A 17,331-nucleotide genomic window follows, 5' to 3' on the forward strand; every position below is an offset into this window, starting at 1 on the left:
TTAAGTCAGCGGTGTTTGCTAGACATTCTGCCTCCCATGAGCCTCAGCAAACACTGAGTGTGTGGAGCAGACACTGGTGGCCAGCACGGCGTGGCACCACCACCAGGGTCCACTGTCGGTATCAGGACACCGCCTCTGCTGCAGACACGGCAGCCTGCCCACGGGCTAACCTGGGCGCTGGGCATAGGGCCCAGGTGGACATGCATTTATGCCAACACAGACTCAAACAGCACAAAATTTAGGAACAAAGATATAATGAAAGATTTTTTTCACAAGAGTGGATTAAATACATACAAGTGGTAAATTATAGGGCAATTTTAAATAAATTGATCAAAAAAACAGAAAAAATCAAAGATGTGAAAATGCATGGCTGCACTTCAGTTTTCCTGCTGGCCTCTGGAGTGAGGTCAGTGTCATCCGGTGGTTCTCACAGGTGAATTCAGCAAACAGACGTAGAGCGGGACGGTGTCAGCAATCCAAAACCGAGAGCCTCCTGCCGCCCACCCCTGAACTTGGCCGTGTCCTCCCAATACAGCCTTTCCCTGGTGATGCCCAGCTCCGTGTCACCTTCTAGGAAGGGCTGGCAGCTGGCACGGATCCGCTGGAAAAAGGAACACATAAGCCTACCTTGAGGATCAACCCAAGGTTTGCACCAGGTACAACGGAAGCTTCAAAGTGCACAGAAACTGCCTGTCGGATGGGGACCCCCCCTCGGGGACTGCTAGGGAGGCTCCAGCCTCCACCAGCGCAGGAGGGGGCCCCAGGAGCCTGGTGGGGAGGGGAGGCCCTGTAGGTGAGAGAGGCTGGGCGGCTCCCTGAGGAGAAGGACGACACCTTGTGGTCAGAGAGGGCAGACTCCTACCTCCGACCTCAGCAAGGCAAGGAGTGATTTCCTGGGAGCCCGCTGCTCCACTCCAGGCCAACAGGCATTAACATGCCAGAGCCGAACCCCGTCCATGGCCTTCCCTGGCCAGCCCGCCCCGGCCCCGGGCCCCACCGCCAGGGCCTCGCCCACACGGCCGAGCACAGCCCTGGGACCGGCTCCTGCCTGGCGGGTCGGAGCTCCGTGGGACTAAGAACGCACACAGAGTACTTGTGGGCATCGAGTTCTGTATTTGTAAGTGACCAAATCTAATAAAATGAAAAACGGGTTTACTAAACAGGTCCAAGAGACGATACAGGAGAGAAGCTCTAACCACAGCACGAGGCCCTCCTCCTGGACACCCGAGCTCCATGGCCCCGACAGACCCCAGACGAGAACAGGGGCTCGCGATCTCGCGGCTGCTCCAAATCCAAACCACACACTCTGGCTTTTGTTTTCCTCTTAAAGGTTTTTAAAAAGCGAACCCCCCGAGTCAGGCGGGTCCACCCTGCGCTCGGCGGCACGGCCAGCCAGTGGCAAGGCTCGGGCCAGCGTCCCCGTTGGCGACCACGTGTGCCGGCGGTGGCGTGCGGCTCACTCCTGAGCTATGCTCCTCAGCACGTACTTGACCGTGTAGGCGAAGGCCGCAAAGCCAACTATGACAAACAAGTTCGCCAGCGCGCCGCCCAGGAGTCCGTGGTGCCGGTTGGCCTGCTGCAGGCCCGCGAGGTGTGGCCCCGCCCCCGGCGCGTGCGCGTTGAGGCGCTGGAGCCCGTTCTGGCCGTGGTGCGCAGCCCTGTCGGGAACCACGTCTGGGAGCGGGAGAGCCTGGGGTCTGCTGTTGAGTTCATCCTGTGCTTTCTGTTTCTGTTTGATTTCCTACGAGAACAATAGCAAGAAACAAGGGTTGGTCTAAACAAACCCAGGGGGGTCCTGCCATCCCACCATGGAGCCCTGCGAGGTCGCAATCTCTGACACCCGCCTGCCCTCGCAGGTGGGCGCTGCTGTGACCGGTTTACAGATGTGGGGGCCAAGTGACTGGCCAGAATCACCACACCTGCACCTCGCGGGCCGGGGACAAAGCCAGGTTCCAATGACCCTGAATGGCTGTGGCCCTGACCTGCCTGTGGCCCAGCCTCCCCCGCTCCCAGCCACCAAGACCAGGGAACATTCCAGTTCCTCGCAGCAGGGCCTCCCGCCAGCTCCATGCCCTGCTGGGGACAGGCCCAGGCCCCGCTTTCCTGGACCCTAGAATGTGTGCGGGGAGAGGTGACCCTCGGTGCCCAGGGACACCGGGCACAAACATTTTCTCTTTGGAAAAAAATGGCTCTGAGAGTTTCTGACCCAGGGAAGCAAAACTGCCCGCCAACTTTCTTACCTCTGCGACGTCAGGAAACAATTCACAAAAGACTTTGTCTTTTAAATTAAACACTAAACTCTGTGCAGCCAGTTGTCTCTTCTGGGAAGAAAGAGAAGGGAAAGAGTAGCCCAATCAAAGGCTAATTCCAATTATTTAAAATTCTAAAAGCAGATTATTTTATAGTCAAGGGCTGCTGCTGTCTTCACAGCGTTGGATGCACTCGATAAGCTGGTCTTCACAACAAGCTCATTTAGTCATATAAAGACTTATTTATCTTTCCACTATCATCAGTTAATGATCATAAACCTGATTCCTACTTAAATAATAGGAAAATGACAGCCGATTAACAGGGCAGACACCCTCACAGAATGGAGGGGCTGCGGTGCTGCCCACCCTTCCCAAGGAGAATTGGGCTCCCAGGGCCCAGGGTCTCTCCAGGGGCCCCTGGGGAGTAGGGACATGGGCGGGAGCCCCCCCAACATGCAAACGATGCTCTGCACCCCTCACCGTGAAGTCTGACGTCTCTATGCTGCCCAGAGTGGGGCCCTTCTCCACCATGAAGCTCAGGAGTCCGGTCAGGATGGTAGACACGGACCAGGCCGGGTTCCACGTGTCTGGGTGGAAATCCGTGATGGAAAGACACAGCCTGCACACAAAAAAGGGACCACTCACCAGAGCACACGCTCGTCGGGACCACACTCACTCTGCAGGAGCAGTGCCAAGCCTTACCTCGTGTTGCACTTGAATCTTCCATTGGGAGTGATCATATAAATACTAGGAGGTTTGAAAGGAAACTCTCTGGGGAAAATCAGCTTTCCATGGTAATAGCCACCTGTATCCAAACAGAAAGAGCGGTGTTGTGGTCCAGCGCAGCGCCCCTGGTCCCCACCCCAGTCCCCAGCCTCCACCTCAGTGCCTACTGGCTGACCGACCCTGGAATGCACACATCTTGCTGCGGTCTCACGGGGGCTCAGGGCCACACCCTGGGAGCAGCCCCCTGCCCCCATGGCTATGCATGCCCCTCACCCAGAGCACAGCGTCAGAGAAGCTGCAAGGGCTCCTCACCACCCCTCAACCACCGGGAAGCATGTCAGCTGAGGTCACTCCTGTTCCAGATCCTCCCTCTCCCGCACCACCCACTTCGCCTTCTCCACCAAACTACACCAGCAGTGAGCAAACCTGCCACCATTTCTCCCACCTGAAAAAACAACAGGAAACAAAACTGAATCCACAGCTATCCAGTTCCTGCCGCCTGCTCCCTCATCATGCACAACCACGGGAGCCCCGTCCGTAGCTGCTATGCTCGCCTATCACCTGACAAGCCTCTTGCTGCTACCATGGTCCCTCAAACCTGACCTCGAGGTCACCAGACACCCCCACTGGGGAGTCTGACCACATGTCAGGCCTCACGACCACTCCTGACCCTGTCTCCTTGAAGACCCACTCTGCTTGGCTCCCCTTCCTGTCCTGACCACCTGCATGCACTTCTGGGGTCTCACCTGGCCTGGGGAGTACCTGATTACTGTCCAGCTGGCCCCTCCACCTGGACCACTCTCCAAACTCCAGGCCCAGATACTGACCGTCTGAGTGACACTGCCCCAAAAAAGGCCCAAGAATTCCTGCTATTTCACACAAACAGCGACTCCATCCTTAGCTGTTCAGACTAAACTCTGGGCGCCCCTGCCCCTCATCACACCTGCTCCTTCGGCAGACCCTGTTGGCCCCACGATCCAACGCTTCGGATGACCTCGCTGGCCTCACTGCTTCCATCCCCGCCCGCTTAGTTCAAGGTCCCACCAGCCTGCCCCACTCGAGGCCTCACAGCCTGGCTCTGAGGGCAGGCCCTGCGGGCTAGCTGGAAATGCAGAGCCCCAGGCCCACCCCAGACTGGCTGAGCTGAGCAGGGTGTGTGTGCACATATACAGCGAGGCTTGAGGAGTGCTGACCTGTCCTCCCCCCAGCACCCAGGAGTGGTACTGCCTCCAGGACTGGGACATACCAGTCCCCAGTCGCCATGGGGCTCTGCACCAACGCCACTCTTAGGTGAGGCCTGCCACTACCTCCCATGGCTGCAGTGCCCCAGTGGGAGGCGAACACTACCAATGGCAGACAGAGCAGTGCCCAGTCATTAAGAAAAGGCCCAATGGAAAATGCAGGAGACTCAAGTGGCGCCACCCTGTGACTCAGTGCCCATCAGGGAGGGGCCTGAAGCCAGGGCAGTGCCTGGGAACTCCGCGGAGGGTGTGGGGGTGCCGACTGGCTGAGTGTGGGCCCGCAGGGGACTCAATACACTGACCCACGGTCCAGCCTCTCCTGCACACCCAGAAACGCACACCAGCACACCAGAACCCCGCCAGACGGAAGGTCCTCAGAGGCAGGGCCCGGGCGAGGCCCCAGCGCACCCTGGGGTCCGTGCAGGAATGGGTGGAGGGGACCCTCCAGGAAGCAAATTCAAGGGGAGACAGCACGCTGCGACACACACAGGTAGCTATTTACGTCAAACCTCAGACATATGAAGATGTGCACTTCACTCTGCAGAGAGGACATTCTGGGGGAAGCCATGTTTGAGGGCAGACCTGGGAGGTGTCACCCCGAGCAGGCGGGGGTGCTGGGAGGGCGGGTCCTCACCCAGAGGTCAAAGGGCAGCTGAGTGCTCCTGAGCTAGTGGGTGTGGGAGTCCCTGTGCAGGCAGCCCCTCCCCTTCAAGTTAAGTGTCCGAGCCCCAGGCATGGCCCACCCTGGGGACGGAAGGGAGGCCTGTGCGGGCCACAGGGCCCTTCCCCCACGGAGCTGTGGTCCAATGCCCGGCAGCCACAGCCCTATCCTGCTGTCCTGCAGAAACACAAGTCTTGACCTCAGGCCCAGTGGCTCCTCCCACTCTGTTCTCTATAAAAACTATTAACTATTCTAGGTCCTTTGCCTTTCCATGTAAATTTCAGGATAAAAAGTTTAGAATAAGAAAGTTTAGAATAAGATTGTGTGTGTCTATGAAAAACTTTGTGAGGGTTTTGATTGATAAAAACCACAGCTCAGGGACCAGCCCGGTGGCTCAGGCGATTAGAGCTCCATGCACCTAACTCCGAAGGCTGCTGGTTCGATTCCCACATGGGCCAGTGGGCTCTCAACCACAAGGTTGCTGGTTAGACTCCTCGAGTCCCCGCAAGGGATGGTGGGCAGCACCCCCTGCAACTAAAATTGAACATGGCATCTTGAGTTGAGCTGCCGCTGAGCTCCTGGATGGCTCAGTTGGTTGGAATGCGTCCTCTCAACCACAAGGCTGCCAGTTAGACTCCCACAAGGGATGGTGGGCTGTGCCCCCTGCAACTAGCAACGGCAACTGGACCTGGAGCTGAGCTGCGCCCTCCACAACTAAGATTGAAAGGACAACAACTTGACTTGAAAAAAGGCCTGGAAGTACACACTGTTCCCCAATAAAGTCCTGTTCCCCTTCCCCAATAAAAACAACACAAAACAAAAAATACCCAGAGGTCAATTTAGGGAGCATTCTTTGGCAACACCTGCGTCCCAGGAAGCCACCTGGGAACTGTTGGGACCAGCGGGGCCCAGAGCAAGGACACAGCCAGATGGCCATGGACAGCGGGAAGGGTCAGACGCAGGAGCCAGAGGGCGAGGGAGGGAACAGCCCACACAGGCCCCGTCAGGCCAAGCACCTCCCCCGCCTGGCAGGTGCGGCCACTCAGAGGGGTCCCTTGGAGACCCTGTTGAGAGCAGCCAGCAGGAGTCAGCCCTGAGCTGAGGAGCAGGGGCACAGGCAGTGTGGGGAGCAGCAGGAAAGCTTCTGGTCTCTGAAGGGACTCTTCACTGGGAGGATCCGAGGGCCTGACCCAGCAGAGAAATACACAGGATGGGACAGAAAAAAACATTGAGTGACAGCGTTGGGTCTGGAAAGGGAGGCCTTATTCCCCAGGCGGGAGACAGGGCAGGCCAGCAGGGGCCGGGGGACATGGGGTGTCCTGCAGGCCCAGCCCCCGCGCACCTGCACTCGGGGCTGCCCTCCTCTCTCCCTGCCGCCTCCACCCCGTCCAGGCGCCGGGCTCATTTCTGCCAGCAACAGTCCTGGCTCGTCTTGGAGGTGGGGGTCTGTACAAAATTAATCAATGTTCACTCTGTATTTGGAAAATACTAAAACCACAAAGAACAAACATAAAAGCCAGGCACAATCAACACCACGAGGGAGAACACTGCCCATTCCTGGTCCCCATTCTTTAGTTTGTTGAAAACATCCGCATCTAACATCCGCATCTTAATACGATCTGCGCTCCCTTCTGAAGCCTGTCCTTGCACATTTCTAGGAAACCAGCCCACACAAAGCCATCTCAAGTTGGTACCCTGCTGCTGGGCATTCGGCGGCCCCCGTGTGACGGCCCCCGTGTGACGTTCTAGTGACACGCCCACCCTATAGATCTGCTCTGCACCCATGTTTCCCGGGACAGATCCTCCCAGAACAGGGACCCCAGGCCACAGGAGTCTGGTGAGGCTAGTGACACATCTGCCAAACCACCTTCGAGAGAGCTGAACCTTCCTCATTCCCAACTACCCACAACTCTCCTCTGAAGTCCGGCAGTGGCTCTCAAACTTTCTCCTCTACAGCAGGACTTTTCCAGTAAAATCTTATGCAAAACCCCCACGCACTGCTCCAGACACCTGGAGTCAGGACTGTGGCTAGACTAAAGGCACTGCCCACCTGGCCATGGCTTGCCCGGCCACGGCTACTTCTCCACCAAGGCTGACGCCTGGCTCCCCACAGGCCCAGGAGCTTGCTGACTGCTCCAAGGTCACTCTGTAAACGACACCAGACGACCGTAGGTGGCATCACCAATCTGGCGTCAGCAGCAGTTAGGAGTGAGGAGGTCCCCGCTGACCCAGGGCAGGTCCTGTGGCTTCCCAAAGCCTCAGTACCCTGCCCCACCGAGGACTGGGCATAGAGAGTGTACTCGACCCACACACCTTTCTTCCTGAGACAACACCCATGCCGGCCTGAGGAAGCAGCAGGAGAACCCAGCGTGTTTTACTGCCTATGGGCTCTGAATGCGCTGACATTACACTCGGCGGGACTCACAGATGGTCCCTGGGGCACACGAGCAAAAGCACTCTGAGCGAGCACCTCCAGGACATAGAGGAAAGCAGCATGCGGGCCAGGGAAGAACAATCTGACGAATGTACACCCACGTGAGAGGTGTGCACAGGCCAGGCCTGCTGAGGGTACAGGATCTCAGGGCAGACTTACCTTCATAAGGGGTCATCTCAGGGCCTCGGACCACATAGTGCCTGAGGGAGAGAGGAGAGTTAGCTGGCTCTGGGGGTGGGTGGCGCGCTCTCCCACCTGAGTCACTGCAGGGCCCAGCCAAAGCCAGACATTCACACACTCGATGCGCAGACTTAAGGTCAAGGTCAGTTCCTCCTGCCGCAGAGGCTTGAGTCCCCTGTCGCAGGGTCTCAGAAGCCTACCCTCTAAGTTTTCCACAAGCCCCTTTGTCACCACGAAACAATACGCAAATTAACACTCTCTAACCATTAACGTCAACTGAAAATTGAAAAAACTTTCATTTCACAAGCTGTCCTTGACATTTTGTATTTTTCAGTGTGCCCAAATACGATGCAGTAGACTAGATGGCGGGCAGCAGGTGACACGAAATGGCTGTCCCCAGCGTCGAAATCCAGGGCCCAGGAGTCCGCAAGCTGGGACAGGAGCAGCAGTGCCCATGAAACTCTCTCGCCACACCGTCAAAGGCTTCGGCTCACGTCAATGGATCCAGGCTTACGGGTTCCACACAGAAAGGCAGAGGAGGAAGCAGAAACGCCAGGCCAGACGCAACCGTGCCCTGTGATGCCCCTCCCAACAACTCTCTCCAGGGCACAATGACACCATTTTAACACGTCGGCCGATTGCCGACACCTGCGGTCTGCCGGCTGATATGATTTACTCCCAAAACATGCTGTGACCCTCTGTCAGCTGAGCAGGAACAGCCCCGCAGCCAAGCACGGACACACCCGGAACGTGGCCTTAATGTCACTGCTCCAATTCCGGTGCCAATCTGAGGTCGCTGGGAAGGGACAGTGGGCGCGTGTTCCGAGCGCCCAGCAGCGCTGGGGGCGCAGAATGAGGCCAGGCAGCACACAGGCCTTCTCTGCTCTATGGGGGCAGAGCTCACACATGGGACCTGACACTGTCTGGGGGCCGCACATGCTCAGAGTGTAGACTTCTGCAGGTGCCAGGCAGAGGTGCCCCCATGACCCGCCCCCGCTGCGGGTGCTGGGTCTCTAGCGGGCTGGGGGCGGGAGGGAGAGCATCTCTCACATGGTCCCAGGCAAGTCCTGGGAGTCTGCAGGGATGGGGGCCTTGCTGGTCTCCCTGGGCCTCTGCCCACTGCGCCTTTTCCCTTCGCTGGTTTTGCTGTCTTTTCACCGTAATAAACCTTGGCAGTGGGTCCTCCCAGCAAATCACTGAGTCTGGAGATCCCAACTCACATGAGGGAAGGGGTCCCCCACACAATAAGGATACCCCTATGACTGCTGTGGAACCCGTCCCGCCATCTGCCAACTACATCCTGGGGCCACACTTGGTTTTTGCCGGCTCGCTCACACGCCAAGGCCCACCTCACTCTGGAGCCCTCGCCCACCTATAGGCATCAGCCGTCGTCTGCAAGCCAAGGACAGTGCTCCCTGAACAGCTGTCCAACCTGCAAAATGCTTCTGTTTAACTCGGCTAAATCTCTCTCCTAAATCTCTCAGCTAAATCTTTCAAAAAACTGCAAGTACTTTTTATGATAAAAACATAAACTATGGGCCGGCCCGGTGGCTCAGGCGGTTAGAGCTCCACGCTCCTAACTCCAAAGGCTGCCAGTTCGATTTCCACATGGGCCAGTGGGCTCTCAACCAAAAGGATGCCAGTTCAACTCCTCGACTCCCGCAAGGAATGGTGGGCTGCGTCCCCTGCAACTAAGATTGAACACGGCACCTTGAGCTGAGCTGCCGCTGAGCTCCCAGATGGCTTGGTTGGTTGGAGCGCGTCCTCTCAACCACAAGGTTGCTGGTTTGACTTCCGCAAGGGATGGTGGGCAGCGCCCCCTGCAACTAGCAACGGCAAGTGGACCTGGAGCTGAGCTGCGCCCTCCACAACTACGATTAAAAGGACAACAACTTGACTTGGAAAAAATCCTGGAAGTATACACTATTTCCCACTAAAATCTTAAAAAACAAAAAAACATAAACTACCCTTTAAACAAAGAAAATTTTCTTCCTAACGTCAGCCCTGCCCGGGATTCCTCACAGAACCCCAGCAAGCCTGGTGAGGGCAGCCCCTCTGTAGCGGCCTGGAGCCCTCACCACCCTTTAACTCGTGGGAGTGTCTATGACGCCAACGTTTGTGGCACAGGTGCTCTCGTGTCAGCCAGACGGTTGCCTGGCAGTGGCCGGGCCAGTGCCCAGAGCTGGAGCACCGGGACCTGTCCGCACTGCCATGGACTGTCCAAGGCAGGGCAGCTACTTCAGTGCCAAGACGCAGAGAAGGAGAGTCCAGAATTGCAGGTTCCTCTCAACTGCTGGGAGGCCCCCCCAGACGCAGTCCTTCCCCAGGAAGGACTCGTTCCAGCCCCAGCGGGCGGGGATCAAGGACCCGTCATGTCCCTGGCCGCCGCCCATTATGAAGACAACAGAGCGTCTGCAGGCCTCACGGCTACTGACTCCTGAGTCGGCTGCAGGCACCTTTCCCAGTGGCCACCCCGCCAGGACAGCAGCGGGCTGGCACCAGGCAGTGCAGGCGTGGACTTGGACAGGGCCTTACCACTCCAGAATGTTGGACGGGAGGGGCTCAGCACAGATGTAAGGCACGGGGTCTTTTTTGATGCGCAGGTAGTCCTGCTTCAGCCGCTGGGTCGCTGTTGTGGGGGCCCTCTTACTGCTGCTGCTGCTCATCTGTTGGAAACAAACACTGACGTTCACAAGGGGCCAAAGACATGCCATCGCCACTCCTCCCGAGAGCGCCTGTGGCCGTCACCCATGCACATTTCACCCCAGCACACAGAGCTGGGGCCGTCCTGACTCACCCTCTCACTACGACCCCGCAGGCCTTGCAGGCTCTCCTCTGCCATTTGTCCTGCTGTGACCTTCACTTATGCAACATCAGGGGCAAAGATTTTCTTAAAAGGCTGATTCTAATTCCAAACAGTCCCAGGTGGAGGTACATGAAGCCTGGACCTGACTGCCTAACTCTACTTAGTAACATCGCAGCGAGGGGCTGCTCACAGCATGGAATTCAGGGTGCACCCCCAACCAGCTCCTGTCAAGGCCAGTTACCCAATTCCTGGCACATTTCCCACTGGGCACGGTGGGTGGAAGGGGCAGGGCAGCCGAGAAAGAACATCTCTCTGAGACGAGAAAGACGGGGCCCGTGAGACTCAGACCATGTGCTGGCAGAGGGGAAAGGAGACCTTCCCCTCTTCCGAGAGGAGGCGTAAGAAAGCACGCTATGCCTGGGGAACAGCACTGGGTCACTGTCAGGCACCGATGCAGTGAATGGTGACTACCATGCTGGCCGGGCAGGCAGGGCCAGGCCACCGCAGCGCTCCAGAAGGGCCTCAGGCCCGACTGAAGGCACAGCAGACCTTGGGTCTGAAAGGTCACTCTGGCGGTTCAGCACAGGATGGATGCAGCAGCATGGGACAGACGGGATGGTGCAGGACAGCACCGAAGGCTGGGGACCAGGAGTGAAGCCATGGCTCATTCAAGACGAGAGACATGGCCTGGATCGGGGGCCCTAGGACACCTCAGCTGCACTCCAGAGGCGGAGGGGGGTTGGTGGTGGGGGAGACAGGGCTCCCCACTCTCACAGGCTCCAGAACAGCTCCAAGTGCATCTGTTTTATATGCTGAGTTTCTCATAATCATTATAAGGTGCAACGGTAAGAAGGTTGTGCAGCTAAAAAGAAAGTGTGAAAGCCACGGGTGTAAAAGATGCAGAGACAGGACCCGCAGGGAGTGCAGGGTGAAGGGGAGGCAGCAGCATCCAGACCACACGGTGGCAGACTGGAGACGGGCAGTGAAGAGGGAGCCATGCCCAGGCCCCTCACCCCCACGCCTCCAGCACTCGGCCACTCAGTGTGCCCCAGCACAGGACGGCAGTGGCCAGGCTCTCCACCGCACCCCTGTCTGTACAAACAGGAAGTCACCTCTGCCGCGGGCCTAGGGACAGCCATGGACCCGCTCTTTCCTTCCCTCAGCCCCTGCTCCCACCTCAGCTCAACAGAGGGCTCTGGGGACCCCTGCCCCCTTTGCCTAGCTGCATTCTCCTCAGAGCACCATCCCCACCAGACCTAACCAGGGGCTGCTGTGTGTATATACTGCGCCCCACCCCTCAGGCCTGCAGAGTGGGACTCAGCCAGGGACCCACAGGGGTCATCCTGCGCACCCATCGCCCACCTCTGCTTCTCACTCTGGGGTCCCTAAACCTCGGGGTTCCGGTTCCCGCCTCCTTCCCATTCCCAACGCAAGGCCGCGTCACTTTTCCCATCAACCACAACAGCGTCCCTCCCCATCTTAGTGGCTCCTGTACGCTTAAGTCACATTAATTTTCTCAACGCAGGTCTAATCACAGCCCTTCAAGACTCCCCCACAGCCAGGCAAATAACCGTCAACACCTCCCACCTACCCCTACAAAGCAGCGCCAGCCAGCTTTCCTAGTGCCCGACTGCCAAGGCCCCTTCTCGTGCTAACTGCATGGCGGCCTCCCAGCCCTGTGCCCACTGGCCCTTCTCGACCTAGGTCGAAGGCCAAGCCCCACAAAAGCCTCCCTGATTTCCTAGCCAGAGGCCTCCACACAGTCCTTCACTGGCCTCCCAGAGACCCAGCAGACACCACCCGAGAGCCACAGCAGGAGCAGGCTACACACCAGCCAGGGAAGGGAGTGCCTCCGAGCGCCTGCCCTGGGACGCCAAATGGGCCAGGTGGCTCACCTTGAACCAACACCTGGTAACAAACAGCAACAATCCAAAAGCTGAGCCACTACAGGACTTGTTCTGTTTCTTTTAAATGTTCACCTAAAGTTAACACTGCCACATGCACAACAATTCTCTGGGTAATTCAAACGCAACTGTCTGAACTCAGCTAAGTGGCTGGGTTGGATGCTTAAGGCAGATTAATGGACAGCCACACAAAACAAACTAGACCGCGGCTGGGCAGTCACAAACTTCTCTTATCGTCACTTCCAAAGCCAAATTATTAAAATCATACTTACGCTTCAACCACTCAGCTCATAAGGACAGGGCTCCCTAACAACCCTCCTTTGCCTCACTCAGAACAGTGCGCTCATGACTCCCCCAAGGGATTTCAGGTGCGACCGCCTCTAGTGTATAGCGCCTACACACGTGTGCCTCAGGTTCCCTCCAAACCAAGTACCCACAGCGGAGCACGGAAGGCGTGTCACAACAAAGGAAAGAGAGTGTAGACATTAATAAAGACACAGTATGGGTAAAAAACATTTAAATACCCAAAAGCTGAAGGAAAGTAGCCTGAACCAGCATCGCAGGACACAAGCCCCTTCGGTCTCATGTTGAGACAGACCTGTCCGCCCGGCATCCGTTCACCGGTTCCCTTTCTCTCCGGACAGCTCTCCGCTCCGTGTACGTGCAGTTCAGGTGATGGTGTGGCATGAGACCTTCGCCTGACCGCCCAGCTGGGCACGTGACACACCCATGCCCAGGACTTTCACAGAAGTCTCCCCCTTCTCCACCAGGATTGCTTCATGGGCTGGATGGAAGCCCAGGGCTGATGGAGGCAGCCCCACCACCACTCACGCACCTGCCTGAGAACAGAGCGGCCACCAAGGTGTGCACTGCCCAGCCGAGATCCACCGTCCCCGAAATCTACACACTGGACTTTTCAATCAAGTGAGACCCTCAAGTTCCTTTCTGCTGAAGCTAGATTACACCAAGTCTCACCCCTTCGGAACGAACAGAAGTGGTGTGTGCCTTTACACCCCTGTCAGCTCTATTCCCAGGAGCGGAAGAGGCCTTACCTCTCTCTAGCCGTTTTGGGCCAGGGCCCGGCAAGTGGTTGGGAACTGTATCTGCACTAAGACCGGCTACGTGGCATTAACTGAACAAGAAACTGGAAGTTTACACTTGGCCATAGGCTGAGACCATGCAGGTCGTCAGCAGATGTGGGGAGTGAAGCCCGCAGATGAGGGGCTTGCTGGGGCCCAGGTCCCACTCCGGCCGGCGGGCGGCGGAATCACCAGACTACGGCTTCCCACTCTTGCCGCCTGATTTTTCTACTATCCCCCAAGGAGCATAATCCCAAGCACACCATTTCCTGTCGGGACGGAGACAGCAGTTTGGGGCTCTACCTGTTCAGAGGTGAGGCGGCGCAGGCTGCACGGCACCACCCCCCTCCAACACGGACTCCCAGGGTACATTTACAAACCAAGACCTTTGCCGGCACGTCCTGGAGGTGCCCCCAAGTGTGCCACTAACAGGAGGCCCTCCCGCAAGAGGCACAGCGTGTGGCCAACCAAACGCCCAAACGGCCGCAGGACCACCCCGGCCCGGAGCCCGGGACGCTCCGCCGTAACCGACCTCGGGTTCCGCGCTCGGAAGCTCCGGGCCGGCCCCGCTCCCCGCTCCCCCTGCCCTCCGCTGGGGCCGGCTCCGGCTGGGCGGACGCGCGGCCGAGGCCCTGGCATAAGGCCGCGACGCGAACTTACCTCTCCCCGTCGCCGCGCGTGGGCCGCCGCCGCGCTCAGGCTCGCCGTGGTCGAGGCCGGAGCAGGGAGCGGAGAGAGGGGCCCGTGCCGAAGAGCAGCACCGCCCCGGGACAGAGCGCACCGCACCGCCGCAGCGCCGCCGCCGCCGCCGCCTCAGCTTCCAAGATGGCCGCTCGAGAGGCGGGACCATCCTCGCTTCCGATTCCGATTCCGGTGCGCGGCTCGCTGGGACGGGCGCTCTAGGCGGCCAGGCGGACCTCGCCAGCATCTCGCTGCTTTGCCCCGCCCCGCGAGATGGGGACTGTCGGCGCGTGCGCACTGGAGGGCAGATCAGCGGGCCACTTCCCTGGAGCCCCTCGGCGTCCGTGGTCAGGCCTCTACTCTTTTCCCGGGCATCCATCAGCCATATCCCTGTCCGGCGGGCAGCCCCGGGGATCCCGGACCCCCCTTACCCGCTACACTCCCCTCCCCACGACTCTGGCCAAGAGAGCGACGCACCATTCCGGGGAAGACAGACCAGTTAAAGGGTGACCCCGGGGGAGCGTGTATGAGCCCCTCTCTGAGTTCACTGGAAACCCCGACTTTCCCACCAGCCACCTTCCAAAGTATCGTCCCAGTCCGGCTGGGGGCCCAGTTCTTGTGCCCACTTCACAGGAGCGGCAGGCACTCGAGGTCCCCTCCCATCAGTGAGCGAACCTGTCCAAGGCCCCTGAGAGTCAAGTACTGGGCCGCTGGCTTTGTCTGGCCACCAGTGAGGCGTGGGGACTGTGAGCCCTGCCTGAACCTGTGTCAGGTGGGATCACTTGTGGGCAAGCGTGCCCAGCCCCTGCCCATGGGGAGAGCCATTCTCATAAAAATAGTTCCATTGTTTCCCTACCAAATTTTCCACCCAGCCCATGAATGGGGTCATTATGCACCAGTGGACACTGCATTGAGGCTCCCTTTCGGCTCCCACGGTCCCCTCCCTGGCCCTGGGGGAGGGGGAGGCAGAGCTTGGCCACCCCGCCAAGCAAGGGGGACTGAAGAAGGCAAGTGGGGCGGCTGGGGTCCCAGAGGGGAGGGTATTGTTCCCCGATAGCAGAGGCCTGGAGCTGATGCTCTTCACCTTACATCTGCTGTGGGGAATGTCGGAGGGACGTGAAGATGGCAGGGGGGGTGGGACAGCCATGCACGCCTGGAGGGCCAGCACACTGTCCACCACCCTCCCTAAAGAGGCAGCCCAGTCGGGGGCTGGGGTGTCCCCCACAGGTTGTGTAGGGGGTGATGCTGCCTATGGATATGAGGGGGGCAGTGGCCATCGGCCTGCACAGAGCCAGAGGAGCCATCACTGTGCAGCAGAGCTAGCTGGGGTCCAAAGCCCGACCGCTCAGCTTCCACCACAAGCCTGCCTGCCTCTCAGAATAGGCTAGCTGGCCACATGACAATTGACGGTGGACACCAAGCACGGATAGGTCTAGCTATGGCCACTGGCAGAGGGCAGATGGACAGCCAGGCTCACCCGGGGCGCCTCAGACAGGATCTGACTGGCTGCTGCAGGGCTGGCCTGGGGCCCTGGACGGAACCCAGGAGTGCACCCCACTCAGGCCCCTGCCAGGCCGGTCAGCCCACAGGAACCCAGGCTGCTTCCGCTCCCTGCTCATCATCCCTGCTGTCCTTCCTTCTGAGAAGGCTGGTGTTCCCCTGCACTCTGCCTCCTGCCACCACACTCAGGTGACATCTCAGCCTCTTGCCTTCCCTCCTCCAACCCCTCCTCCCAGAGCTGCACGGTGGGCCCAGCTGTTTTTAGTTGTGGAAAGTCGGAAGGGCGGGCACCTGGGGGGTCAAGCACAGCTGTGTCCAACACACACCCACTCACACCTGCAGAGCGGTGATAGTCGGGGCTGGGGTCTCGGCTGACAGAAGCCCTCTTCTGACTCAATTTGTGTCTGTGTAAAGTGGGGGTGCCAGCTTCCGTGGGGACATCTCAATGGGAAGGCTGCCGAGGGAAGCTCAGCTCAGAACTCTAAGTCTCACTGCCGCCACCCCCAGCCTCCTGCTCACCAAACACCCCTGTCACACCCTGAGGGAGAAGATACCTGACACAGCTATGTATGTCCAGGCGGTCCTGCCGAGACCCCATGGCCCTCAAACCACCAGCCTCACATACTCGTGTGCTGCCTTCCGGTCAGCAAGACCCAAGCTGCCTAGCTATGTGGCCACAGAGCTGCTTGTCTCAGCAGTTAGGACGGGAGTGGGCAGCTAGGCTGGTGGCAGGTTGTCACGCGGGGGACCCTGCTCGCTGCGCCATCTGTCATGCGGGGAGGCCTGCGGGGTCTCTGCTCCCGCTCCCCACCCAAGAACGCAGGATATGGCGAGGCCAAAAAGGAACACCCACGGAGCCATAGATGGGGGAGCCATACCACTATATTCTCTCTGGCGGCACTACACTCTCACTGGAGGCCGGATCCACACTGTCCGCAAACCGCCATCCACGCTTGCCAGCCCAGCCGCCATCTCCTTGCTAGCCCCCATTTTTTCTCTCTTCCTCCTCTCTCCTCCGTAGCCGCAGCAGTTATATTAGCGGCTAATTGGCTAACTGGCTACAGCTGACGGCCAATCAGCCACAGCTGACGGCCATCTACTACCCGAGCCAGCACTCCTCCACGTAAGTCCGAGAGCCTGTAAACTACTTTCTGGGGCTCTGTCCCCACACAGGTGGTGACCGGAACCTTCTCAAACCCCAAAGCTGCCCTCAGAAGGGACTTCTGCCACCAAGCACGGTGGATGGCCATGCTGCAGGAAGGGGACAATGCCATCCACTTCTGAGCACCTTGGATGAGGGGCCCACCCTCTGTGTCATAGGAGCTGCCAGGAAACCAAAAAGGGTTAGAACCAGGGTGCTTCCCCAACCGATGCCTGCTGCCCCCTCCCCAGGGCAGGACCGAAAGGCCAAAGTCACATCTGACCAGTGAGGACCCTCTGGCCAAGGCACAAAAGAGCCAGATTGGAGACGACGAGGAGGAAGTGTGCACACACCCCACGGCTTCCAGCGGGAGATACCTGGCTGGACGCTGAATCCTACAGAAGCCTGCCGCACAGCTGCAATCTCACTCTACCGGCCCCAGTCCGCTGGAGGCATCTCTGGGATCCCCCGCTGTGGTGGCCAGAGCCCCTGCCTGACAGTCGTCAGTTGTTGGGGGAGGTGGGAGGCTGTACAATGGCACCAAAGAGCCCACACTCACCTCGGGCAGGGACACCAGATGGGCCGACCCCGAGGCCCAGGGAGGGTGACCCACTAGGTGGGCCCATGCCCACTAGGAAGCCCACAGACCCAGACATCACACCTGTTGCACCAGAAACCCCCCAGGCCAACTCTTTGCTGGCCCCGAGGGTGGGGACGCCCACAGGAGAG

The 17,331-nt window shown here is 58.8% G+C and overlaps 1 protein-coding gene across 4 annotated transcripts; it reads right to left on the reverse strand.

Annotated features, from left to right (window-relative positions):
* Positions 1–237: 237 nt before the first annotated feature.
* Positions 238–16,461, reverse strand: UBE2J2 (ubiquitin conjugating enzyme E2 J2). Of its 4 annotated transcripts, XM_019712141.3 has the most exons (8): positions 13,941–14,126; positions 10,027–10,157; positions 7,471–7,511; positions 2,952–3,054; positions 2,730–2,868; positions 2,241–2,321; positions 1,488–1,741; positions 238–601 (listed from the first exon to the last, which is right to left on the reverse strand). In XM_019712141.3, exons 2-8 carry the CDS (start codon positions 10,155–10,157, stop codon positions 571–573), a joined length of 780 nt encoding a protein of 259 aa, XP_019567700.2. In that variant the 5' UTR covers positions 13,941–14,126; the 3' UTR covers positions 238–570. The 4 variants fall into 4 exon arrangements, with proteins under 4 accessions (XP_019567700.2, XP_074190430.2, XP_019567699.2 ...); XM_074334329.2 differs by lacking the exon at positions 13,941–14,126 and adding an exon at positions 16,340–16,461 and having other exon boundaries at positions 238–1,741; XM_019712140.3 differs by having other exon boundaries at positions 238–1,741; positions 13,941–14,124.
* Positions 16,462–17,331: the final 870 nt, after the last annotated feature.

This window comes from Rhinolophus sinicus, chromosome 14 (assembly GCF_057876585.1).
Source record: "Rhinolophus sinicus isolate RSI-liver-muscle chromosome 14, RSI-T2T, whole genome shotgun sequence".
In the NCBI taxonomy this organism is placed as follows: Eukaryota; Metazoa; Chordata; class Mammalia; order Chiroptera; family Rhinolophidae; genus Rhinolophus; species Rhinolophus sinicus.

What these genes read in the sequence shown, in the direction of transcription:
- UBE2J2 (XM_074334329.2), bottom strand. Translation starts at nt 10,157, where the DNA reads ATGAGCAGCAGCAGCAGTAAGAGGGCCCCCACAACAGCGACCCAGCGG. An exon ending in TGAGATGACCCCTTATGAAG is followed by an intron (nt 3,055 to 7,470) that starts GTAAGTCTGCCC and finishes GTTTGGATACAG; the next exon opens with GTGGCTATTACCATGGAAAG. An exon ending in AGATTCAAGTGCAACACGAG is followed by an intron (nt 2,869 to 2,951) that starts GTAAGGCTTGGC and finishes TTTTGTGTGCAG; the next exon opens with GCTGTGTCTTTCCATCACGG.